Consider the following 25,245-nt stretch of genomic DNA (forward strand, 5'->3'; position numbering starts at 1 on the left):
GTCGCCCCATAAGTATACCAGGCAACCACAGACCAATTACATGGCCAAACAACCTTATTCCCGATGGCAATAACCTATCATTCAGTGTAATGCCTTGTAGAATATTTTATAACATGGGGACCCTGATCTTAGGACCCTGTTATTGATCAACAAGCAAGTGAATGAATAGGTAAGATTGAACTAGCCTACCACTTCAAGAAAAATGAGGCTAAAAATTGGGTGAACTAGGCCTACATATATCCATGGTGAATTGATAAGTTGGGAAGAAACAGAGAGTTCTTATCCTCACTACTAAGTACTTTGTCAATCCAATTTTACACTTGACTTTTCAAAAGTCAATTTAACACATTTTTTACTAATCTTTTCTTTAATTTATATTAGATTAAAATTGAACGAAAACAGGTAAGAAAAGTAAAAACTTAATTTTGAAACTTTTTAATCATTAGAATCAATTAAAAAATTCAAAATTAATTTCTGTTCAACCTTCTAAAATTGATGAAGCAAATAAAATTGGAGCCAAGGGAATAATAAATATTAAAAGATGATTCAAATTGAAGTAATTAAGTTTATCAACAAACTAATTTACCCATAATAATGATAATAATAATAATAATAACTTTCTATTTTTTTTTCTAATTACTATTCAAATTTGTTCATTTATAAATAATTCAAACAATCCATCACAGTTTAGAAAAGGAAATGCTATTCAATACTTTAATAGTACACATGCAAAGAAGTGTTAACTGCAAAACATCCAAAAATCCCAGTTGCCATGAGATTGATCATTGGAGTTCCAATATTGCATCTGAAGAAAGGCCAGGTTACGAGGTCCACAGAAAACACACACTCCTAATCTGATTCCAGCAAGGACTACCCTTCGCAGAGAGGGTCGTGAGCGGGTGATATTTCCAGAATGAAGTTGCGTATATAAAACACACCAAGATTTTGGTATTCCACATAAATAATCGCAAAATATCAATGGGCTGGTGGTATTTCCAGAATCAAGTTGCGTGTACAATTTAGCATTCCACAAACAAGTATAATTGCAAAAAAACCGCACCATCAGTTCAGATATGTAGCATCATGATGATGTACAAAATAGTGAACGAGAAAAATTAACACGGAACTCTCCCATTTGCATCCCATCACAGTTCCATGGGGAAATACTTTTGATTGGTCAACAGAGGCTTAATCTATATAATAGGAGCATGAGAAGGAAACCAAATGCTGATTCTTCTTGATCGATGCTCTCATATGAACAGTAAATTCCCTGTATTTGCTCAAATCACAAGTGATTTCCCCCAAAAAAAAAAAAAGAACACTTGTCAAACAGAGGCAATTGAGTAGGGAAATTGAATACCAAGGGAAAGTATAAAATGAACTTGGAATATTACAAGCTATTCCAAGGAATTGATCAGATCTGCAAAATTGAAAACCAGCCAATCAGCTTTCACAGCAACAGCCTCTCGAAGTTGAACACCGGCATAGCAAATAAACAAGTCAGCGCCTCCTGGTTTACGAGCCTATATAGAAATAAATAAATAATCTTAAGTTGGATCAAAACAGATTGAGATTTTTCAATAACTAAATATATCACTCTTTCAATCCAAGCCTTTAAAAATCAATGATAGGCTACGGTGTTATAAAGTTCTTGCTTACAAACTAATGAACTTTAAATTACGCTATTTTATTACACTTACCTTTGATATACAATTCTAATTCTTCTTTAATTTAGAACAATAAAAGGAAAGACAAAGTGATACAAGCCTTTAAGATCTTTTGGCACTTATCCAACGTGAGTTTATGAAATAATTTTTAAGATTCACATAGATGGGGAAATGTAAGAAACATGTATTGTTTATTGGGCCAATGCTTTTATGTTGGCATCGATTTCCACTTTCTCAAGAATAAACTTCAAATCATGGCAGTAAAGCGTGAATTTCAGCGTGGACATTAAATGGAAAGAACCCTAGGTCCCTCGTATGGGACTGATTTCCCAATACAAGAGTCTTTATTTTTTTTATTAAGATTTGTCTTAATCATTCTTTCAGTTTTTAGATTTTCAATTACAAAAGGTAAAAGAATACATTAAAAGCAAGTATCAATACATGGTTACACACTAGCTTGATTTTTCATTTATTTAGTAAATATTAGCTACTAAATTAACCATATCATGTCCTATGGAGCATGAGAGGATACCGACCCTATGGAAACACTTTATGAAAAAAACAAAAATCACTTAGACAACCAAAATTCCCAGTTTGACCACATTAACAAAGCAATTTGCTTCACAATAAAGGCAGGTTGAGCTCGTCACAATTTTCTTGTAATTTATGTGCTGAATATGGACTCAAAACATCAGCATCTGATTTGCTTCACAATTTGGAAGTTCCATTGAATTTACATACCTCAAGATCTGTGGCACCATCCCCAATCATAACCAGAGCCTTGTATCCATGGATCTGATGAACCAATATAATCAGCTTTGCATGTATTGTCAGAAAACAACATGAGGTGGAAAGCTACAGGACTGACCTTCCTTATTTTCTGAACTGCCGTTGCTTTTCCTCCACTCCTGGAAGTAGGCTCATTCACATCAAACCCTACAAACTCCCCAGAACTTCCAAAGAGTAGCTGGTTTGCAAATATGTTTTCGGGTGGAATACCAAGGATTGATGCAACAGGCTACACAGAGGATTTTTATTTTTTTCAGATATAAATTCAGTAAAATACAACGTGAACTATCTGAATTTTTGGCATAAGATTATAGGATTATGTGTATTTGAAGGAGGAAACATCACAGTCAGAAAATAAAGGATAAATTATTAGTATACTGATCAATGATAACATATTGCTTTTAGAACACCACCAAATCTTGTAGCACAAATTCATGAAGCATCTGCCATAAAAAAACCTGTGTTTATCAATGTAAATAATTTCCTGTCAGAACATATCTGGGCATGCAATATGCCTCACAGGCAATTCATGAAACATTGCTGTTGATGGTACAACTCTTGTATCTAATAAAGCTTAGAAATATATGGCTAAAATGATACCACAAAGTTGTTTGGCATGACAACATGTGCAACGGTTTTGTACGGTCATTGTAATATCATCAAGTTACTCCAAGCTATTCCAAGTTTATGAATTATAGCTAAAAGATTTCAATCTGATGAATCCCAGGGCAAACCAAAAAAAAAAAAAAAGGCCTTAATGCAAAGACAAAATTCTGTACTACAGTAGCATACATTGATCATTTGACGAAAGCCTCCAGAGATCAGATAAACATGTGTCTTCTTAGCCTTCAGCTTCTTGACTAACTCATTTATGCCAGGAGAAATCCTAGAGAATAAAAATCAGAAACAGTTAAGAGTCTTTGATTTAATTAAATTTGCCAAGTCAAACGAAGTTATGGGGTGGCAGTTGAAACAAAGGGGAAAAGTAGATACTTTTGTTGCAAAAAATTAGTGATAAAAGTACAAATCTGGTCTCAGGGGGTAAAACAAGCATTTTAAGATGATTTACACAATAAAAGATAAGATAGCTAGATTGTTTGACAATGAAACGAGTTATATACAGTCTTCATGGATAAGATTAACAACTGGATCCAATTAAGCATTATATGAAAATGATTTGGCTGATACTAGTTTTCCAAAATGTATAAAAAGATGTCATAAAGGAAAATATTGAATATCATAAGGTGGGGTATGGCATCATAAACCTTCATGCAAAAAATTAAGCATTGTCTTTCAATTGACAAAAATACTTAAAGACATGAATACAAAACACTAGTTTTGGTCAATGTGCAATGAAACTATCATACTTCTCATGATCCTCAACAACCATTCAAACAAAGTTATGATCAAATGGAAGAATTTTGGTCTTCAATTTTATGACTAGAGATACAAGAAAAAATGCTTGTATTAAATATAATAGCATATAGAATTGACGAAAATGAATCAAATAGCCATAGCGTGGTATTAAAACTTCATTGACACAAGTTGAGCTGGGTTTAAAAGTAACAAACATGCTACGTGATATAAGAACTAACTGATAAATAAGAAACTATGCCCTACAAAGGAACAAACATGCTACATATGTGTGGAATTTGGCATTTGGTGACAACAAAAATAGAAAAACTACAAATGGCGCTACCAATTTTTCCTTCCAATGAAACGATAAGAAAACAGTTGTTCTTCTAATATTGAGCAAATGGAAGCATTTTGGTTTTCAATTTTATGACTTGAGATACAAGAAATTGCTTTTATTAAATATAAAGCATATAGAATTGAGGAAAATGAATCAAATAGCCATAGTGTGGTATTAAAACTTCATTGAAACTAGTCAAGCTGAATTTAAAAGTAACAAACATGCTACATGATATAAGAACTAGCTGATATATAAGAAACTATGCCCTACAGAGGAAAAAACATGATACATAAGCGTGGAATTTGGACTGCATTTATTGTGTTTTTGGAACCTTCCTAAAAGTTTAGCATTTCGTGACAACAAAAATAGAAAAACTACACATGGCACTAACAATTTTCCCATCCAATGAAATGATAAGCAAACTGCTGTTCTTATAGAATTGTGCAAACTCTTGAAACACCCAAAGAGCCAAAAAGAAGTAACTAAAAATCAAGTATTTAACATACTTTGGGGGCCTCGTCTCAAGAAATTCTTGAACTTGTGGTAAGGAAGGTTTGAACAGAGATAATCTTGCAGCCAAGGCCTCCTCAAAGGGAACAGAACCACCCATTGCCCTAGATAAATCCAATTTTCAAATCAGATCTTATCAACAATTCTAGTTTTAACAAATGACAATAGAAATCAACCTTGCAGTCCAATCTGCAACAGCCTTTCCAGCTCCACAAAACTCTGCAAGTTCATCAATGCCCTCATCCAGGCACACCGTGCTATCCACATCAAAGCACACAGCATCAGCACTTCTCCAAAGTTGAAGAATGACTGTCACAAAAGAAAAAACCCAACAATTACAGCAACATGATGGCAATGCTTTAGAAATTGAAAGAGTCAATGAATGCCCTCACCAATCCTTAAATACTAGTTTCATTCATAACCAAATTCACTAGAGTTTCTTCATTCTGTGAATAACACTCCCACACCTCCATTCATGTGCATAAGGCCTCAACTCAGTGAATATTAAACTCAACTAATTAAATAAACAAACCATTTCATCAAATAACAAAAAAGCAGTAATTATAACCTTTGGATGACAGGGTATTGTCAAAGTGGCCTACACCAGAGGCGTCCAAAGGCCGAACAGAAGCAACAACAGAATTGAATGATCGATGACCTTTCATAAACAAAACTGGAGATTTGGTGAAATTCTTTGACAAAAAAAGCGAAAATGCTGGTACAAGACGAGAGTGATATTGTTTAGGAGTAGCATGAATGGGGTTGATTCGAGAGTGCAACAAGCCTTCCATCAATTATCTGTGTCCAACCAACAAAAACAGAAATAAACAAATTATTCCTAGGGCCTCCCAGCCAAAATAGAATTGCAAATTAAACAATAGGACCCTTGGTCCAAGCCCATTGCCATCACACTCCATAATCACTCAATGGGCCTCAAGCAAACATATTATAAACCCAATGAATAAATAAAAGAATAAGTGGAGTCCAAATTGGTCCATGTCTACAAGGGAAACTTATATATATATATATATATAAAAAAAAAAAAAAACAAACACAGTCCCTACAATTATCAAAACGCGAAACTAAATCCTGAACTTCTAAATACTACAGCCCATATTAAATAAGCCTACAAATTTAAAATACATGTTCAAAACAGTCCTCCAAGTCTAGGGCCGTATGAAAGCACCATCCAAGCAAACCAACTCACACCAAATCCAAGGAAAACTTACGTTAATAAGGTGGAACTTAAGGGAAAATAAATACAGAGCAATTGAAAATTAAACCAACTTTTAAATCCAAATTAACACTGTTTTAGAACCCCAAGAATGCATCAACACAAGTTTTTGATCCAAAACCAAATCGCAGCCAATTTTTTATGCTTCGGAAGACCCAAAGACAAGTTTTCAATTAAGTTCAAGTAAAGCAAGAGAAGGGAAATGGCAATCACTTTTCAAAAGCTTTTCAAACCAAATTATGTAAATATTAAATGAAAACTCAACGGTCAACCTAATCAAGGTGCACAAGAAAAATAAAACGCATTTTTGTTATCCTAAAAGCATTTCAAACAGGTTTATGCCAAATCAAAGAGAATTGCAGCAACCCCATAACTACTTTAAACAAACAAATAAGTATGATTCTGTCATTAATGAGTAACATTGGTCTCAGGTCTCTAACTTTTGAGACACCATACATACAACACACTCCAAAAACCATGTATTAATCATCAAAATTGAATCTGTTTCCATACTCAAATATTCCCAAGATAAAGCAAAGAATCTGACTTATATCATTACAATAAAAATCAATCAACACATGCAATAGAACAAACAAGTAAGCCTATTGGATTTTTTCAAGCGTCCCAATATTAATCTCCCCACGAGATTTCACCCACAATCAATCACACCAGAATATAAGGGCACACACATTCAAACCACAAACTAAATGGAAGATAATTAAATAAACATTGTCATACAACTCAAATTATAAAGATTCATTAGGTTTATTATGTGTTAAATCCTATTAACCATTTTCAAATCCATGCGGTTAAATAGCAGATCCTGAACTTGTTTTCTTTCTTCTTCTTTTTTTCTTTTAAACATGAACTGATTTTCCTATCTTCACATCAAAGGCACACGCACAGAGACAGCAATCAGACTAGTATATTACCTATCCCATCCTCGAGCAAATAATACACTAAGGTATCACAGCAAGCTCTGCTTGCATCAACAATAAAACTAAACATTCCCAGAAGCTATGGTTCAATATGCAAATGAGAAAACAAAAAGACTTTTACCTTTGGGATTCCGTCCAAATAAACTCAGCAAGAGCCGATTCCGATTCTGACTGCGTTTAGGAGCTCTGTTACAATTGTTGGCAGGTGGTCCGGCTATGAACTCGTGATGCTTGCACTTCAGCTGCTAACATAATTGACTTCTGGTATAGAGTTTGGTCACTTATTTGAAGGCGAAATGGTAATCGATGGGGTATCGTGTTGTTTTGGGTGGCTGTTTTGGGAAGATGGCTTCAACAGAGAATGGTGTGTGGGGCTCCAATGCTGGTGGTTCGTTCTTTGAAATGGTGGAGGAAGGATTGATGGGTTTCGGTTTGTTCTTGCAGGCAGGGTGATGGGAGAAAGAGAAGGAGATCTTTCAGTTGGAGTCGTTTTTAGAAGTTGGGTTCTTAATTTCTACCAAACATTGTTGCTTTTCCTCTGCATTTTTTCCCAGAAAAGAAGAATTAGGTATCAGAAATTGATGTGCTTTTTTCATATTTATAAAACTCGATCCGAGTTGATCCACTGGTCATAAATTACGTAAATTAATTTAGATTAATACGAATTAATCTAAAAAAATAAAAAAATATTTAAAATTTTAATATTTTATTTAAAAATTAAAAAATAATATGAATATAAACTATAAATATTATAAATAATAAAATTTTAAAAAAAATTAAAATTTTTTTTATTACACGTTAAAATGATATTATATTATTTTTTTAAATTAAATTATTTAAATTAAAAAAAAATTATTTTATATTAAAAATATATAATATTTTTGTCGTTAATATATATATACTAAAAAAAAATTAAATTCCATTAAAAAAATATTTTTTTTATAAATATAAAATATATATATTAAAAATCTTTAAATTTTACATTAAAAAAATAAAATATTTTTTTAATATTTATATAATAAATTTAAAAAAAAATTAACAATCAATTAAAAAATATAAAAAAAGTTTTTGATTAAAAGAAAAACATGTTTAAAAAAAAGATTATATCAAGTTTTAGCAGTTTCTTTGAATTATGAGTTAACCTAATAAATTAATTAAATTTAATTATTTTTTATTATACTATATTTTTATTTTACATGAATTAGTTAAATTATATAATCAACTAAATAGATTAATCAAAATCTATTGCAGTCATGAATGGTGGGCGAAAGAGGGGAAAGAGGGAATCTTCGTTGGGGTTTCTATGCTGGGATTCATAGCATCATGATTTTAAGAAATATGACGACTGCATTGAGAGTAAAGCAATGTTTGATTTTAAGTAAAAATTTTAAGAAAAAGAGAGAAGGGAATATTTGTTTTCCTTAAAGAATGATAAATGGTTTCTCTTTATTTAATATACTTTTATCTAAATCAAGCATGATAAGAATTTTGAGATGAAATATTAATATAATGATTAAATAATGATAATAACAAATGTCAAGGTTAGAGGTTCCACTAATACTATATCAAACAAGTATAGTATAAACTCTTATTATTCAATTGGAAACCACACACAAATGAGGTTCCAATCATATTATAAATTGTTAACATGATCACATTACTTATCTTATTCGATTAATGCTAATACTTGTAAATTTCGTTAGGCATTCATAATTATAACTTATGTTAACAACAAATCGAGTTCCTTTCATAGCTCAGATATCGGTTATACTATATAGTATGGGCTATGAGAGTGTTAAGTATTTATTGTACCAAGTGTTATACAATATAAATCTAGATTAATTATTTAACAAGTGATTAGTACTTAAAAGTACATTTTTATCAAGGTTTTATTTCATCATTTTGCACTTGAAGTATCAATAACTCCTTAACTAAAGCATGTTTTACAATAACGTATCTAATAATATAAGATACCTTTAATTTATGGTAAATGTTCATTTTAAATGCAGGCCTATTGATTAGTACTTAAAAGTGCATTTTTATCATGGTTTTATATCATCATTTTGCACTTGAAATATCAATAACTCCTTAACTAAAATATGTTTTATAATAATGTATCTAATAATATAAGATACCTATAATTTGTGGTAAATGTCTATTTTTAATGCAGGCCTATCACATAAATGAAAGGATTGATTGATAACCTGAAGAACTTAAATTGCAAGGATAAAGAGATGGCCAAACTTAGAAAAGAGATGTCGGTGCAATCCAAACCAGAACACTGTTCGGTAATTGGGTCATATCTGGAGCTACAGATCTCAGATTTAGGTCCAATTTATATGGATGGAAAGGTAAGACATAGGCCTACAACTTTTATATGGAGCCCAAGATCTAAAAAGGTCATTATCAAGTCCAAATTGTAGCAACAACAAAGAAGCCCGAATCTGTCTTCCAGCCCGAGCACTGTTCGGTATTTTGGACATATCTGGAGTTCTAGAAGTCCAAATGAGCTGAATGTTTTACACCAGAAAGCTGAGACAATTCTCTACAACTTTCATGTTTGCAACTTGCTCTACTTTTGACGTTATCAATGACGTTTTGGGCAAACAAGAGAAGATAAGGATTGTCACCAAGTCAAAAGTTGGCCACCCACTTATCAATTAGTCATCAAATCAATAGTTCCCAATTTTGGCCTATAAAAGGAGGTATTTGCCATGCATTTAGGCATCTTGGTGTTCAGATCAAGATCATGCTCTTCCTTTCTCCCTTTGTATTTTTTGTAATGTTTATGCTTTGCTTTCATTAATATTAAGGTTATGCCTTTCATTTCCTTTCCTTTATTTAGTTAACTTTTATGTTCTTATTTTGTTTATCTATTTTTTCTTTCTTTCATTATGTCTAGCTAAGTTAATTATGTCAAGGTGAAAAGGTTACACTAATGGTGTAAGAATAAGTATAATGTAAACTTAATATGGACTTTAATGTTTGATACTAACATGTTTTATATTTGTTATCTTGTTCACTCTTTAATACTTTGCTTGTTAAATGACTAATCTTGATTTATGTTGTATAACACTTGGTACAACAAATGCTTGGCACTTTCATAGCCCATAATGTATGGTATAACCGACACCTGAGTTATGAAAGGAACTTGATTTGTTGTTAACATAAGTTATAATCATGAATCCTTGACGAGATTTACAAGTATTAGCATTAATTGAATAAGATGACTAATGTAATCATGTTAACAATATATAATCTGATTGGAACCTCCTTTGTGTGTGGTTTCCAATTCAATAATAAGAGTTTATACTATACTTGTTTGATATACCATTAGTGGAACCTCTAACCTTGACATTTGTTATTATCATTGTTTAATTGTTACATTAATATTTCATCTCAAAGTTCTCATCATCATCATCATCTTCTTCTTCTTCTCTTTCTTTATTATTATTATTATTATTATTATTATTATTATTATTATTATTATTGTTATTATTATTATTATTATTACTATTGTTGTTGTTGTTATTGTTATTTTATAATTATTGTTTATAATTTGTATTGTTATTGTTATTGTTATTGTTATTGTTATTGTTATTGTTACAATTAACCTCCCTGTGGTTCGACCCCGGTCTTGCCGGGTTATTTATTACTTCGACACTCCTACACTTGGGAGAAGACATCAACTTTTTAGTCGTGTCACCTATCACATAAATGAAAGGATTGATTAATGAATTTAAGAACTAAAATTGAAAGGACAAAGAGATGGTCAAACTTAGAAAAGAGATGTCGGTGCAATCCAAACCGGAACACTGTTCGGTAATTCGATTATATCTGGAGCTATAGATTTCAGATTTAGGTCCACTTTATATGGATGGAAAGGTAAGATATAGGCCTACAACTTTCATATGGAGCCCAAGATCTAAAAAGGTCATTTTCAAGTCCAAATTATAGCAACAATAAAGAAGCCCGAATCTGTCTTCCAGCCCAAACACTGTTCAGTATTTGGCCCATATCTGGAGTTCTAGAAGTCCAAATGAGCTATGAAAGGAACTTGATTTGTTGTTAACATAAGTTATAATCATGAATCCTTGATGAAATTTACAAGTATTAGCGTTAATTGAATAAGATGACTAATGTAATCATGTTAACAATATATAATCTGATTGGAACCTCCTTTGTGTGTGGTTTCCAATTGAATAATAAGAGTTTATATTATACTTGTTTGACATACCATTAGTGGAACCTCTAACCTTGACATTTGTTATTATCATTGTTTAATCCCTATGTTAATCTTTCCATCTCAAAGTTCTCATCACCTTCTTCTTCTTCTTCTTCTATTATTATTATTACTACTACTATTGTTGTTGTTGTTGTTGTTGTTGTTGTATTATTGTTATTTATAATTTGTACAATTAACCTCCTTGTGGTTCGACCCCGGTCTTGCCAGGTTATTTATTATTTCGACATTCCTGCACTTGGAAGAAGACATCAATCTTTTAGTCATGTCAACAAGCAAAGAATTAAAGAGTGAACAAGATAACAAATACAAAACATGTTAGTATCAAACATTAAAGTCCATATTAAGTTTACACTATACTTATTCTTACACCATTAGTGTGACCTTTTCACCTTGACATAATAAACTTAACTAAACATAATGAAAGAAAGAAAAATAAATAAACAAAATAAGAACATAAATAAGATAAAAGTTAACTAAGTAAATAAAAGGAAATGAAAGGCATAAACTTGATATTAATGAAAGTAAAGCATAAATATTACAAAAAATACAAAAAGAGAAAGCAAGAGCATGATCTTAATATGAAAACCAAGATGCCTAAATGCATAGCAAATGTCTCCTTTTATAGGTTAAAATTGGAAGGTATTGATTTGGTGACTAATTAATGAGTGAGTGATCAACTCTTGACTTAGTGACAATCATTATCTTCTCTTATCTGCCTGAAACGTCATTGATAACGTCAAAATTGGAACCATTTGAAAACATGAAAATTATAGGAAATTGTCTTAGTTTTTTAGGATAAAAATAAAGGTCATTTGGACTTTTATAACTTCAGATATGGGTCAAATACTGAACAGTGCTCAGGCTAGAGGACATATTCGAACTTCTTTGTTGTTGCTACAATTTAGATTTGAAAATTGTCTTTTTAAATCTTGAGCTCTATATGAAAGTTGTAGGCCTTTATTTTATCTTTCCATTCATATAAAGTAAATATAAATCCGAGATCTACAACTCTAGATATGACCCAATTACCGAATAGTATTCATGTTTGGACTGTATCGACATCTCTTTTCCAAGTTTGACCATCTCTTTATCCTTTCAATTTCAGTTTTTAAATTTATCAATCAATTTTTTCATTTATGTGATAGACCTGCATTTAAAATGAACATTTACCATAAATTAAAGGTATCTTATATTGATAGACCTGTATTTAAAATGAACATTTATCACAAATTAAAGGTATCTTATATTATTATATATGTTATTATAAAACATACTTTAGTTAAAAAGTTATTGATACTTCAAGTGCAAAATGATGATATAAAACCTTAATAAAAATACACTTTTAAGTATTAATCACTTGGTTTCCTAGAAAGTGTTTTCCTGGAAAATTTGGGCTAAAAACACATTTCAAAAGTTGTGAAAAAATTAGAAATGTCATATTATTTGTTGATTATATCAAATTTGGTTCTCAAACTTTTGATTGCTATATATATATATATATATATATAAATTTACTATTCAATTTCATCTCTTAAAATTTAATTTTTATATTAACTTTGGTCCTCATTTTTATAATTGTTATTTTCTTTTTCCTTATCATTTTTTTTTGAATTTTTTTATGTATCAAATTTGGCTCTCACTCTTTTGATTGTTACTTATTTTATTTGAAATAATTCATGAAATGTTTATTATTATTATTTTAATTTCTTCATCTTTATTTTTTTATTTTTTAGATTTAATTTCTATTATTTTGATTATTATTTATTTTATTTGAGATCATTTATGAAATTATATTTTTTTTAATTTTATTCTCATTCAACTTTTTAATTTGTAATATTTGTTTCTCATTATTTTAATAAAGTTGAGAAAAATAAAATATTGATTAATTATTTTCCAGTTCATTTTTCATGATATAACCAAATACTAGAAAATATTTTTTAATTTATTTATTATTATATTGTCAAATATAAAAAAATAAATTATTTTTCTAAAATTTATTTTAAAAAAATATTTTTCAGTAAATAAACATACTAGATATATTTTATCATTGAAGGTATTAAAAAAATTGAACCGGTGGCCTAATAATTAATATTGTCTATAATATCACTTCAGAAGACAGATGTTGACACTACACGATTTATACCACAGGTGCCCATGGAAATTAACGAAGATTCGACTATAGAGGTAAAGCCAGTGAAAATAGTGGATAGAAATGAGGAGGGATCACGAAACATGTGCATATCAATTCTATCGTATGCTCACTAACCTTACGATGCAAACTCCAAAATCCATGTGAGAACATACTGAAGGCGTTGGAAACGAAGAAAATTCTTCGCTAAGCCAAGCCACGTTACTTCCAATGCACACTCTAGGACAATCTCATCCCCGATTAAAAGCCAAAACACCATAACCAAATCTCTCAAAAGATGGGAGAAGCTTTAAAGGAAATGAAGTTGCCGAATTCCAGGGACATCCTAGTGGAGGAGCCACCAATCATCCCGCCATCCCACGTCCACTTACAAACCTTAACACCAATTCTCAGAGTAAGCCCCCATGTCAGTGGCAGCACCCTCTACGACTCGTATGAGCTCAGAGCAGTGACCAAACAGCTAAACCAGGCCATGCAAGGCTATAATGGCTCGCCGAATCTGTTGTCGTTTCTGAAATCCCCATTCTATAGTAAGCGCTTAGATAGAATTTACAGACAGAATTCAAAATCACCAAAGGGAATTACGTATCCAAAGTTAGCCCATATATCCTTCGACATAAAGGCCAGCACTACAGGTACAAAGTCAGCCAGCGGGAGTCTTGTGAGCAGGCTATGACAGAAGCTTAAAAAAGGGCTGTCAAGAACAAAGCAGACTAGCAAGGGTTAATCACATTGTTCAAGAACCCGCCTGGATTATTGGGATTTTTATCTGATGGAGCTACGGCAACAGCTAATACTGTACATATGCAGTTCAGACCTTAAATGACATTTTACGCAAAAGCTGTAGCATGAAATTCGTCATTATTAATGTTTCTTCTCATCATATAGAATTTTGTGATGAGTGCTTTATGGCATATCTTTCCAATAAAAAAAAATTCATATTAGAAGGAAACAAGTTGATTCAACTCGAAACTGGGATGTATAAAAACAATGGATGCTGATCCAGTCTTTCTTAGGCATATCTTTATATTTTCTATGAAGAAAAATATAAAAACTCCCCCTTTCTATTAATTTTTCCCATGGGGCATACACTATCTATCAACTTTAAACTACGTTCATTTACAGACTCGCTTCAGCTAGGAGCGATACTCCAACAACAAACATGACATATTTTAAGATACAAAACACTTGGAACCTTAACCAAGGCTGCAAATAAACCACGATGGATGCAAGTAAATAGAGATGCATCTCTTATGACAGCCTAAGTGCCATTTCTTGCAGAAGAGCCCGCTTCTGGGACGCATTAAGCACATGGTTTGTTTCCGCATTCTCAAGCACATCCGTTATTATGGCAGCTGCATGACCAAGAGGTTCCTCAGCCGCTCTCTTCAACATGAAAGCCTGTCAAACAAGAGGAATCATATAAATAACCAACCAATCATGACCAGGAAACAATTAAGTTCTTGATACGGTCATGTTCACAAAATGCACACAAATCTTTTGCAGCAATTTAAATCATTCCATAGAAGGCCAAACCAGTTGAATATAGAAAATTTGTAATCACCTTTTCTGTTCCAGCTTATTCTACACCACAAAAAAGTACAGAAATATATAATCAATTAAGTTGAGATGCTTTAAGAAATCGTCTGCTTCAAAAATGTGGCAGCACGAACATCCAAGGAGTTGAATGGCAAACAAAGTGCCCAAGGCACAATGGCTACTGAAGCATTCACATAAACAGGAGAATATAAATCAAACTGAACACTAACATCTGAGCTTTAAAACTTCATCAAATAAAAAAAAAAAATGCTGGTTTGGAACCCTAAAATAATGTTTTCCAGCTAAACAGGTGAATATAAATCAAACTGAACACTAACATCTGAGCTTTAAAACTTCATCAAATATAAAAAAAAAAAAAATGCTGGTTTGGAACTCTAAAATAATATTTTCCAGCTAAACAGTGGAAACAATTATATGATGAGATTCTTTGTCCATGAACAGGTGATACCAAAACGAGCATGAAACAGGTAGAGATTCTTTGTAAGAATGCTAATCGATGAGCATTTGAAAATATGCACCCCGATAAATTGAGCATTTGGAAATTTTTGTCTCTCTTACTTCCTTCACATATGAAATATCTAGTTACCCAATTAATTAAGGTTGTTGGTATGACTTTTGCAAATTGATTTAAGTTGTTTTTAAACTTTTGACTTGCAGAAAAGTCATAAGTATGCTTGGCTGGAAATGACATTTAACTTGAATCAAAGTTCGAACAAAATTGGGTCAAAATTTTGCTTTATTAAAAAGTAAAATTTTTAACTTTTAACTTGTGGATTATACTGCTAACTTTGAGTCATTTTAATTCATTTTTTCTTGATTTATAAAAAACAACTTTTGGATTATGACTTAAAAGTTAAAAGTCACAACTCTAAAATTGTGATATTTTATCCCAAAACAAATGTTAACCATTATTGTTATAGTGCTGAGATTTGGTGTAGAACAGATATCATACAGATCAAGACAATATACATCCATTCATCATCACGTGGCTGAGAACTGTGTCTGCAATGCATGAAGACATTATTTATAGACAATGATTAGAGAAGTTTTCTTATTATGAAGTTCTGCATTTTGTTGCCATATATCTCCATTATTAAGCGAGAGGGGTGGGGAGGAGGGAGAGAGGACCTGTCCATGATGAGATACATGTAAGGTACATGGCTGCTGAAACCAAGGTTCCCCGTCAATTTGTACAGGCAATGCTGCAAGGAGCTGTATCTTAATTGACTGTCCCTGCGCAAGCCTTCGAGCACGAGAAAGCCCCACCTGCCCCACACAAAATAGATTTCAGCGTTGGACTTCAGAGTATAAAAATACAAATTATGAGGGTATATCCCAAGTTGAACTAAAAGTCATGTTCTCTGTAGAGATGTCAAGAATATTGAATCTGTATGGGAGACCAAAATGTCAAAAAAGGTAAATAAGGCACCTGATCTGCCTCTGGCTACAATATCACAGAAGCAGATGTTATCGATGGAGTTAAATCAAATGTGTGATCTTCAATATGTGCTTTTTTTTTTTTCCTTTTTGTTCATGCACTTCAATATGTTCTCAAGCCTATAATAAGTATTATTCTTATGCTCTGGTGTGAATCAAGTTGTCAATAAAAACAAGCAAATGCTACAATTCTTGAAACTAACTCTGGAAACTTCCAATTACAGATGAGCATTCATACATGTATGGGAACACACAAAGTGAAGGGGTAAATTTACACTGTAAAAATGTTTACATGGATTGACAACTTTCTCTGTAATTTGTTTTTTTATAAACCACGAATTGGTATTTCTATTCACATGGAAAATTTCAACTGAATTGATTGTTTATAAGCTGTTCATCCATACTAACTCCAAAAATATTGAGTTCTCAATTTAAAATAATTATGAATGGAGCAATCACAATATAGAAAAAAATTACAATTTGATGTGAATGGTCTATTTTAATAAAGTATTAAACAAAGTCAAGATGTACATGAGTAAATTGATCCCTCCTCTGCAATACACACAGATGCATGTATGCTCAAACATAGTATTTTACTATTTTCAATGCACACCTGAAGCTTTCCAAGGTGCCACGTCCCGGATATACTCACAACCTCTAGTATCTTATCATGCATAGACTGTGGATCAAAGTTATCATAAGTTTCGTCCTCATTTTGCCATAGGTCTACACCACCCATATAGCTTCCAATGTTTGCAACAAGTACACCCTCCGCATCCTGCAATGTTGTTGAACAAAATCATATAGTTCCTAGAAGCCAAAGTGAATAAACTGTCACCTTCAGTTACCATAAAGGAGATTCCAGACATTCTTTCATTGTTATACTATACTAAAAAATGAATCATAAAGACCAACCCAGGGTTTGGTTGAGCAGCAATAGTAAGTTTATAAAAAAAAATCTCACTGATAAATTGGATCTAGACCAACACAAATCTGAGAAGCTAACCAATATTCAGGCAATGAAGCATGGAAAAAAGTCATGCAATGTTGCCTTTTTATCATGCTATTCTACAACGAACAATTTTATTTGTCCATAATTAGCAGAACCAACAGATGGATATAAGTAAAGGTCCATGTGCTGTAAATATAATTCATGTTATTCTATTGTGCAACAATCATGCAACTTATAATTTTTTACAGCACAGGAAATCACAGTACATTCAACAGGGCCAGAAAAAGTCCGAAGCATTTCTATTACCCAGATTGTAAAATGAGGGAGATATTCACCTCAGGGACCTCTATATCAACACCATCCACTTCCACTCTCACTTGCCATGGGAAGTCAGCAAATGTTCTATCCATTATACTCTTAGCTCCCTCTCTTGCATACAGAACTTTGTTCATGAACTGCAGTTACATCATAACATTTTCAGCCAATAAAGCTTGAAAACCAGTTACCAAGCTAAATATGATCACTAAGACAAAGAATGCAAGCAACATTATTCAACACAAAAACTTCCTGAGTTACTAATTTATGTTCGCACCTCCAATATGATCACTAAGACAGAATACAAGCAACATTATCACTAAGATCACCTTTTGTTCTCTTTTTCAGAGCTGTATCATCTATATTCCATACAATCTCTGCTTCATCCATCTAGTTATGTTGGGTTTGTTCTGCTCATTGCTATTATTCTGCAAGTCTTAATTAAAACCATGTTTGTTTCCCAAAAAATGATTTCCGGAAAATTACTTTCCAAACTTTACTGTGTTCATTTGCCATTAAAAAAGATAGTTAACAGAAAACATTTTCTAGTCAAAGAAAAATTTGGCTTAGTTTCCAGAAAAGTGTTTTCCTGGAAAATTTAGGCAGAAAACACTTTCTGAAAGTTGTGAAAAATATAGAAATGTCATATTATTTGTTGATTATATCAAATTTGGTCCTCAAACTCTTGATTGCTATATATATTTTGTTTTGAATATTTATTATTCAATTTCATCTCTTAAAATTTAATTTTTATATTAACTTTAGTCCTCATTTTTATAATTGTTATTTACTTTTTCCTTATCATTTTTTTATTGAATTTTTTTATTTATCAAATTTGATCATCATTTTTTTGATTGTTACTTATTTTATTTAAAATAATTTATAAAATGTTAATATTATTATTTTAATTTCTTCATCTTTTAGTTTTTCTTTTTAGATTTGATCTCTATTATTTTGATTATTATTTATTTTATTTGAGATAATTTATGAAATTATATTTTTTTTCAATTTCATTCTCATTTGACTTTTTTAATTTGTAAGACTTGTTCCTTATTATTTTAATAAACTTGAGAAAAATAAAACATTATTAAGTTATTTTTCAACTTATTTTCCATAACATAACCAAACACTGGAAAGTGTTCTCCAATTGATTTTCTATTACACTACCAAATATCAGAAAATAATTCACTTTCCTAGAATTCACTTTCCAAAAAAAAACTACTTTCTAGTAAACAAACGGGCCTTAGTTGAATTAAGGTAGAATGGATGGTTACAACATGGTGACTTTTATGCACCATTATCAATTGCCAATGCAAGTAAAGGTGATTCAAAAATCCAAATTCCAAAGGGCTCCAATAGAGTACGTATGTCTATATGGTTAGTAAGAAAGCTTCCATAACAAGTCTGGAGGATACATGTTCAATGTATACAGAATGCACAAACCCTATAGCTAGCTAATTTTTGAGTTCTCGTTAAATAGGGAATTTACTGCTATGTATTTAAATTAACTAATAGCAGAGGAAAATAATTTATTGCTTTCCTGTCTCACATTTTATAAAGAATCCTGGGCAAATTTAACTAACAGCTAAAATTTTCTTAAACAGGAAGGTCCACAATCATAATTAGTAATGATGGTATTTAATTTGACATCTAATATACTCTATTAAATAGGAAACTCAAACCTTGATCTTGAGTTTGAAGGCAGTATGTCTGGTTAGCTGTTTTTGTAAAGCTATTCTTAATTTGCCATAACATCCTTGATTTGATGACAGTGAGATCGTATTAACTAGCTCTATAAAGTTCATATTCATCCTAACCAAAGTTGTCATTACCTGGTTATAAAACTTCTCAGGATTCTCCTCCCGTAGATTGTGAATTTCCAAAGCAACCTTTGCATCACACCCAACTCCTGAAAACAATTGTTTCACAATAAGAAAATGTAGTACACAGTACCATTTGTGACAGAAAAATCATCCACTTTGCTATCATGGAACCTGAAGAACAATGCATTAAGCATTCATATCTAATTGCACAATACATTAAAGCATGTCTCACTAAATAGACCTTTCTGAAAAACTATATAGGAAAATGCCTAAGGGTTGATCTTTACGGTTCAGGCACTAGGAACTAACAAGAATGCTTGGATAAGAAATGTCAAGTCTTATACTTTTCATCAGTTGACCCGGTAAACTCAGCTAAAGCCAACCATATAATGCTTGAATAGCATAAATTTGAAGACCAGACCTAGATTTAAAGTGAGATCTTAAGATTCAATATGGTTTAGTCCAATTGTATGATCTGTTCTACAAATCCAAATGACCTATACATGCGACAGCCATTCATAAATGAAAGATTTTATTTGGCAAACATTTGTTTCTATCAGATTATTTAGATAGGTAATTTCATAACATATGCTTTGAAGTACCTAAATAGTTGTTCATATATTTTGGTGGTTGAAGTTGCTTTCCCTGATTTTCAATTGTTACTTTCCACCGATCAAGGATGGTCACTGCAGCATGCTCTATGTCATGTAACAATGTGCAAAGGCCTCCTTGTCTCTCAACTGAGCCCAAACCACCTCCCCAGGATAGTACTCTAGCCAGATCATTTCCAGTTCCAGCTGGAAGAATAGCTACTGGTGGAGGAGAAACAAAATTTTGCTTCTCTATGGTACTCAGAACCCAGCAAACAGTACCATCCCCTCCACATACAAGAATTCTGAAGTGAGGCACCTTTTTGAATAAATAAAGGCCAATCTCTGGTCCATGTGTTGAGCTCAATTCAAATACCTGCACAAAATATCATCCCCAACAACCCTCATGAGCATCATGTTGGAAAGTATGCTGCAACAAGAAAATAAAAAAGTTGCCCAACGGTAAAAGTTGGTTGACCATCAGCTGTTAATAAATTGAATGCAGAACATGTGCTTCTGCAAAGCCACAGGCAGTTCAGAAACTTCTTTGCATTAAATGCCATTGAGTCAGGGGCGAAATTTAGTGATAGATGATAAATACAATCACTTGGTTATTCGGAAGTAACAAGATGTCTATTCCAAGAAAGTTGCAATTTCCATTATTATCAAAACCAAGCACCAGATGGAAATTATTTACTGTTTCGCAAGTGAAAAAGGGAACAGACTTGACATCAATAACCAGATACTGATATTAATTTCAAATATCTAAACATCCAAGACATATCAATAAAAGTCTAAAAAAGAGAGGGGGGGGGGGGGGGGGGGGGAGGAGATCACTTTAAAGGGCTTCCAACACCTCAAAAGAACATGTTACTGATGCATACGAAAAAAAAAAAAAAAAAAAAGGAAGCAAAATTTGTCTTTCTGTAAATAAAGTTATGTATGTAATTTTAAATTTGCTGGAAAATCTGGAAAAGTTGTCTAGATCTAGGCTTTATTTCTATTTAGTATTTTAATTTATTAGTCAGTTAATAGGTTTTCCTATTCTGAATAGGATTATGGTGGAGGTTTAGGAATCCAAGTCCTTTTTGGATTTGGACTGCTAAAACTCAATAAATAAGCATGTAGTCTTTCAATATTTTCATTAAAGTTTATGAATAAAATTCCAACAATTTACTTTTGATTGTGTGACTCAATCTCCATTAGGTGTGACTCCTAAGAACCTAGGAATGAAGCTTAGGCTTTCTCAGTCCTCTAGGAGTGACTCCTAGAAAAAGTTTCTACAATTTCCAACAAGAAACCCCCATCAATCTAAACCTTAAAAAACTCATCAATATTTCCTAAACAACTTCTCACACATAACTAATCAACCCTACAACAATTACCCATCAAAGATTCAGCCTAAAATCTTTTAAAACAATGTTCACAGCACCGAACAGCTCCTGAAACTCATACCCCCAAAGTTGTCCTGCATCAGTTGCCACAAAAATACTTGGGATGCTATACTTCTACTGAGGCAATGGGAATGGGAAAATAAGAGGATTTGTTATTAACAGAAAAATCCGGAGGTGCTAAAGTAGAGTCTGAAACCAAGGATGATTTTCATATGAAGTGCATAGCATTTTTGGTTCCATTAAAATCTTGAAAAATCCCAGAAAGAATCCCATATGCATTGTTTCTAAAGAACATTTGTGCAAGTCATTGTTTAAAAAAACTTGATTGAAGAAAACTGAAACAAGTACCATTAGAAGATGCATTTTTTAAGGTTTGGATTCAACTGTGTTTTAATAACCATGCAAACACCAGACACTGACTTAGAGATATCTGGCCTAGACAGCACTCGAAGAACCTTTTTTATATGGTAACAAAATCTAAAATTATATGCTGTCTTAACACCACCTAGTCAAAACACAAAATTGTTTATATTATTCTTATAAGAATATTTCTTCGCTACCATCTTTGATCTGATGCAATAATTGTAACATAGATGGGTAATTCCTCTATTTGATATGAGAAAATTGTGTATAATGTAATCCTAATATTATATTTGATATGCCATTTTATGGATTAGCATGTACACAATGACTAGAATGAAGATAGAAGATTTCATGATAAAACATAAATAAAACCATGAAAAAGAGCATCTAGTCCATCTAAAAATCACTGGTGTCGAAATCCCTTTGACTTGAAAATATATCATCATCACACACCTTTCGCTAAAGCCATCACCATATGTTTGAAAAACATTAAAAGCTTATTACAGTTTAATTACTTCAAATATACAGGACCCTTGTTGAAGGACACAAATAAAACAATTCAATGAATGGAGTACAAAGAAAAATGGTGATAATTTAAAGATTATTCATTGCAGAAGAATTCGAACCTGAACAGGATTCAGAAGAAAGTTCAGGCGTTGCCTGAGAGAATCTCCACGCTGAGCACCACTTTTCTTGTTGATGAAAACTAGCAAGGGCCTTGCATCAGGAGGCAAGTCTGTTATTTCATACCTCTGTTTCATTCTTAATATCTGAGATTCATCCTTCTGATTAATCGATCCACTTCTTCTAAAGCTAGTTTTTAACTCTAACTTATCTATGCCACCATCATGGCGAGGGCTCCCCGCATTCAAGCTACCATTACAGCCTTCATCGAGAGCATGAGAACCATTTAACGCAGGATGGGTATCAGCTGTGCTTTCTGTAGACATGTCACAAGTACTACCACTATTACCTGTATCAACAGACGATTCATTAACATGTTTGTACTTCTTACTCTGACTTCTAATGCTTGCACGCACTGAAGATGCAATCTCATTTGCTCCATGTGTGATTGAACTCAAAAATCCACCAGATGTATTCAATTCCTTAACATATAGAGGTGATAAAATCAGCCTTCTGAATGGGCCTAAATCACAAATATCACCAGTTTCATTAGACATGCTACTGTGACAATCAACATGAACAAGTCGTTGACACCACAAGCAACACCATATCGGAGATCCACCAAGAAAAGACCCGCTGCACGGCTCTTCACAGTAGCTACAAAAGGAAGTTTCATCAGGTTGATCTGTTATCTCTGTCCATCGAACAGCCCACTGGTGCATCATATGCTCATATCCAACCATGGATACACCCTTGCAATCCTTGTGTGCACTTGAAGAACAATGAAGATGAGCTGCTGCACCACAAATGCTACAATGGTGAACAAAACTGTCTGACAACACCATAGGGCCAAGCGTTTGAGATGGAGACAGGGAGTTTAAGCAAACACAGCAAGTTAAGTTCTTCCCTCGAGAAACAGATTCAAGAACCCAAGTATGGGGAGCTAGAGGAACCTTGTGCCTTGCTTTAGGGTTTTTCTTTGACCTTGCTATGGCTTTCATCCAACTTAGATTAATGTTTCTTCTCCATTGGAAAGCCGTGTAAGCAATAGTCAAGATACCAACTAAAGCAGCAAGAAAGCAAGAAATAATAAAGAGATGAGACTCAGTTGGGTTCTTGTTATTCCAACTAGGAAACCACAATTCAATGTCTGTGTCATCCATTCTCCAACACCCTTCCTTTCTTTCACATTCTATAACTCTACGACAAACAGGAGAGACCTACATATCATATAATAACATATCAACCAAAACAAGTTTGAGCATCAATAAGAAAACTAAGACAAATATACCAAAACTTTAAACCCACAACCAAATGCTGTAATCAACGAAACATCAGAGTACAATATGGCACTACTGTTTATCCAATAAAGATATCTTCCAAATGTATGCTGCTACAGAACAGATTGCACCACACCTGGTTCAGAAAATAAATAAATAAGAATTAAAGTAATATATACATATATCATTCTTTCACTTTTGTAAATTTAAACAATAATACTATTAGTAAACAACGGTTGCTACCACAACTGATTCTCACACAAAATAATAAGAACAACAGCAATAATTAGAAAATACATCATCTTGTTATATTGAACTAAACAAATTTAGATACTGAGATAAAACGCACCATTCACACAAGAATTCTTGAAACTAATTTTAAGAGAAAAAGGAGAGAGAAAACCGAACTTAACAGTGAAGAGAACCGGATCGAGACGATGAAAGCTAACCCTAGGGTTTTATTTGATCTGGTGAGAGATGAACTGGAATCCAAATTTTTTATTTTGCAGCCTACAGAAGCATAGCGGTCTGTAAAATATTATCACTGGTATTCGAAACCGTTAAACAAATAAAGTATGGGCTCTAGTGTTTTACAAGTTTGGTTGTGCTGATGGTTTTTTTTTTTTTTTTTCCTTTGATAAAGGATATTTTTGCATTTACATGTGTATTAAAGAAGATTGTGCTTTGGGAATAAAAGATACTAAGAGGATGGACAAAGATTTGTCTTTAGTATTGATATACAGGATAGATATGTTTAGTTTACAATGAATAAGATAAAATAAAAAATATAAAAAAGTTTATTTTATTCCAAATATATACTATTATTAAACTTATCTATTTTTTAAAATAAATTATATTTTACTTCAGTTTATATTTAATGTTGAAATTAATAATAGTATATACTTTTGGTTATAAAATTTGGACTAAGTTGAAGGATGATTTAGAACCCAAACTAATACAAGTTTAAAAATATAAGAGAAAATTTGATATAGTTTAACCCGACTAAAAACCTATATTGATTTTTAACGAGTGGTAAAATCTCATAAAAATTCATTTACTTTTTTTTAAAAAATAGTCAAAACTGTATTGTTTTGATATTAAAAAAAAAGTTATTTAAATTAACTCAAATTGACTCTCTTAACCCGTGACCTGAATTTTATCCATGACCAACATCTAAATATTACCCATTACCTTTCGTAAGGTTCATAACATTGCCCATCGACTCCTCAATTTTTTCAATAATGACTCATAATAAGTATCAATTTTTTATCTAGAACTTTACAAACTTGGTTAATGAATCTCTTTTTCCTTTGAAAAACTTTTTCTTGTTTTAAATTACATTGCAAATGTCAAAGATTATATGCGTTCTAGTCTTATTGTTTCATAGAAATCATAAAGATGTAATTTTAAAAGTATTTATTTGATTATAAACCCAATACATATCATTTAACACAAAGATGCTTTTGTGTGTTTTTGGTTAACAATTGATAACATAAAGGTTTAAAAAAGGTGTTAGCTCAAAGTTGGGTTATTTATGCTCAAATAAACATTTTGAATATTTACTCTTGTATTTTAAAAGCAGAAATTTATCTGATATGAGTTTAAAATAATTTTGTTTTGAATTTCATACAATTCCTAGGGGGTTTAATCTTTAAAAAATGATATATTTTTTTATTTAGAC

At 32.0% G+C, this 25,245-nt stretch overlaps 2 protein-coding genes across 7 annotated transcripts; both read right to left on the reverse strand.

The window, feature by feature from the left end:
• Positions 1–926: 926 nt before the first annotated feature.
• Positions 927–7,442, reverse strand: PSP (3-phosphoserine phosphatase). Of its 2 annotated transcripts, none has more exons than XM_011007035.1 (9): positions 6,953–7,442; positions 5,228–5,457; positions 4,836–4,968; positions 4,656–4,763; positions 3,249–3,342; positions 2,536–2,685; positions 2,409–2,462; positions 1,395–1,523; positions 927–1,270 (listed from the first exon to the last, which is right to left on the reverse strand). In XM_011007035.1, exons 2-8 carry the CDS (start codon positions 5,448–5,450, stop codon positions 1,398–1,400), a joined length of 888 nt encoding a protein of 295 aa, XP_011005337.1. In that variant the 5' UTR covers positions 5,451–5,457; positions 6,953–7,442; the 3' UTR covers positions 927–1,270; positions 1,395–1,397. The 2 variants fall into 2 exon arrangements, with proteins under 2 accessions (XP_011005337.1, XP_011005336.1); XM_011007034.1 differs by having other exon boundaries at positions 927–1,299.
• A 6,702-nt stretch (positions 7,443–14,144) lies between these two features.
• On the reverse strand, positions 14,145–24,194 carry DGK1 (diacylglycerol kinase1). Of its 5 annotated transcripts, none has more exons than XM_011007038.1 (9): positions 23,978–24,187; positions 23,593–23,700; positions 22,287–23,504; positions 19,916–20,279; positions 19,323–19,399; positions 17,511–17,630; positions 16,837–17,001; positions 15,915–16,052; positions 14,145–14,627 (listed from the first exon to the last, which is right to left on the reverse strand). In XM_011007038.1, the coding sequence occupies exons 3-9, from the start codon at positions 23,445–23,447 to the stop codon at positions 14,478–14,480; spliced, it is 2,175 nt and encodes a 724-aa protein (XP_011005340.1). In that variant the 5' UTR covers positions 23,448–23,504; positions 23,593–23,700; positions 23,978–24,187; the 3' UTR covers positions 14,145–14,477. The 5 variants fall into 5 exon arrangements, with proteins under 5 accessions (XP_011005340.1, XP_011005338.1, XP_011005339.1 ...); XM_011007036.1 differs by having other exon boundaries at positions 23,973–24,187; XM_011007037.1 differs by having other exon boundaries at positions 23,914–24,187.
• Between the last annotated feature and the right edge of the window lie 1,051 nt (positions 24,195–25,245).

Source organism: Populus euphratica, unplaced genomic scaffold (assembly GCF_000495115.2).
Source record: "Populus euphratica unplaced genomic scaffold, PopEup_1.0 scaffold298.1, whole genome shotgun sequence".
NCBI classification, from domain to species: Eukaryota; Viridiplantae; Streptophyta; class Magnoliopsida; order Malpighiales; family Salicaceae; genus Populus; species Populus euphratica.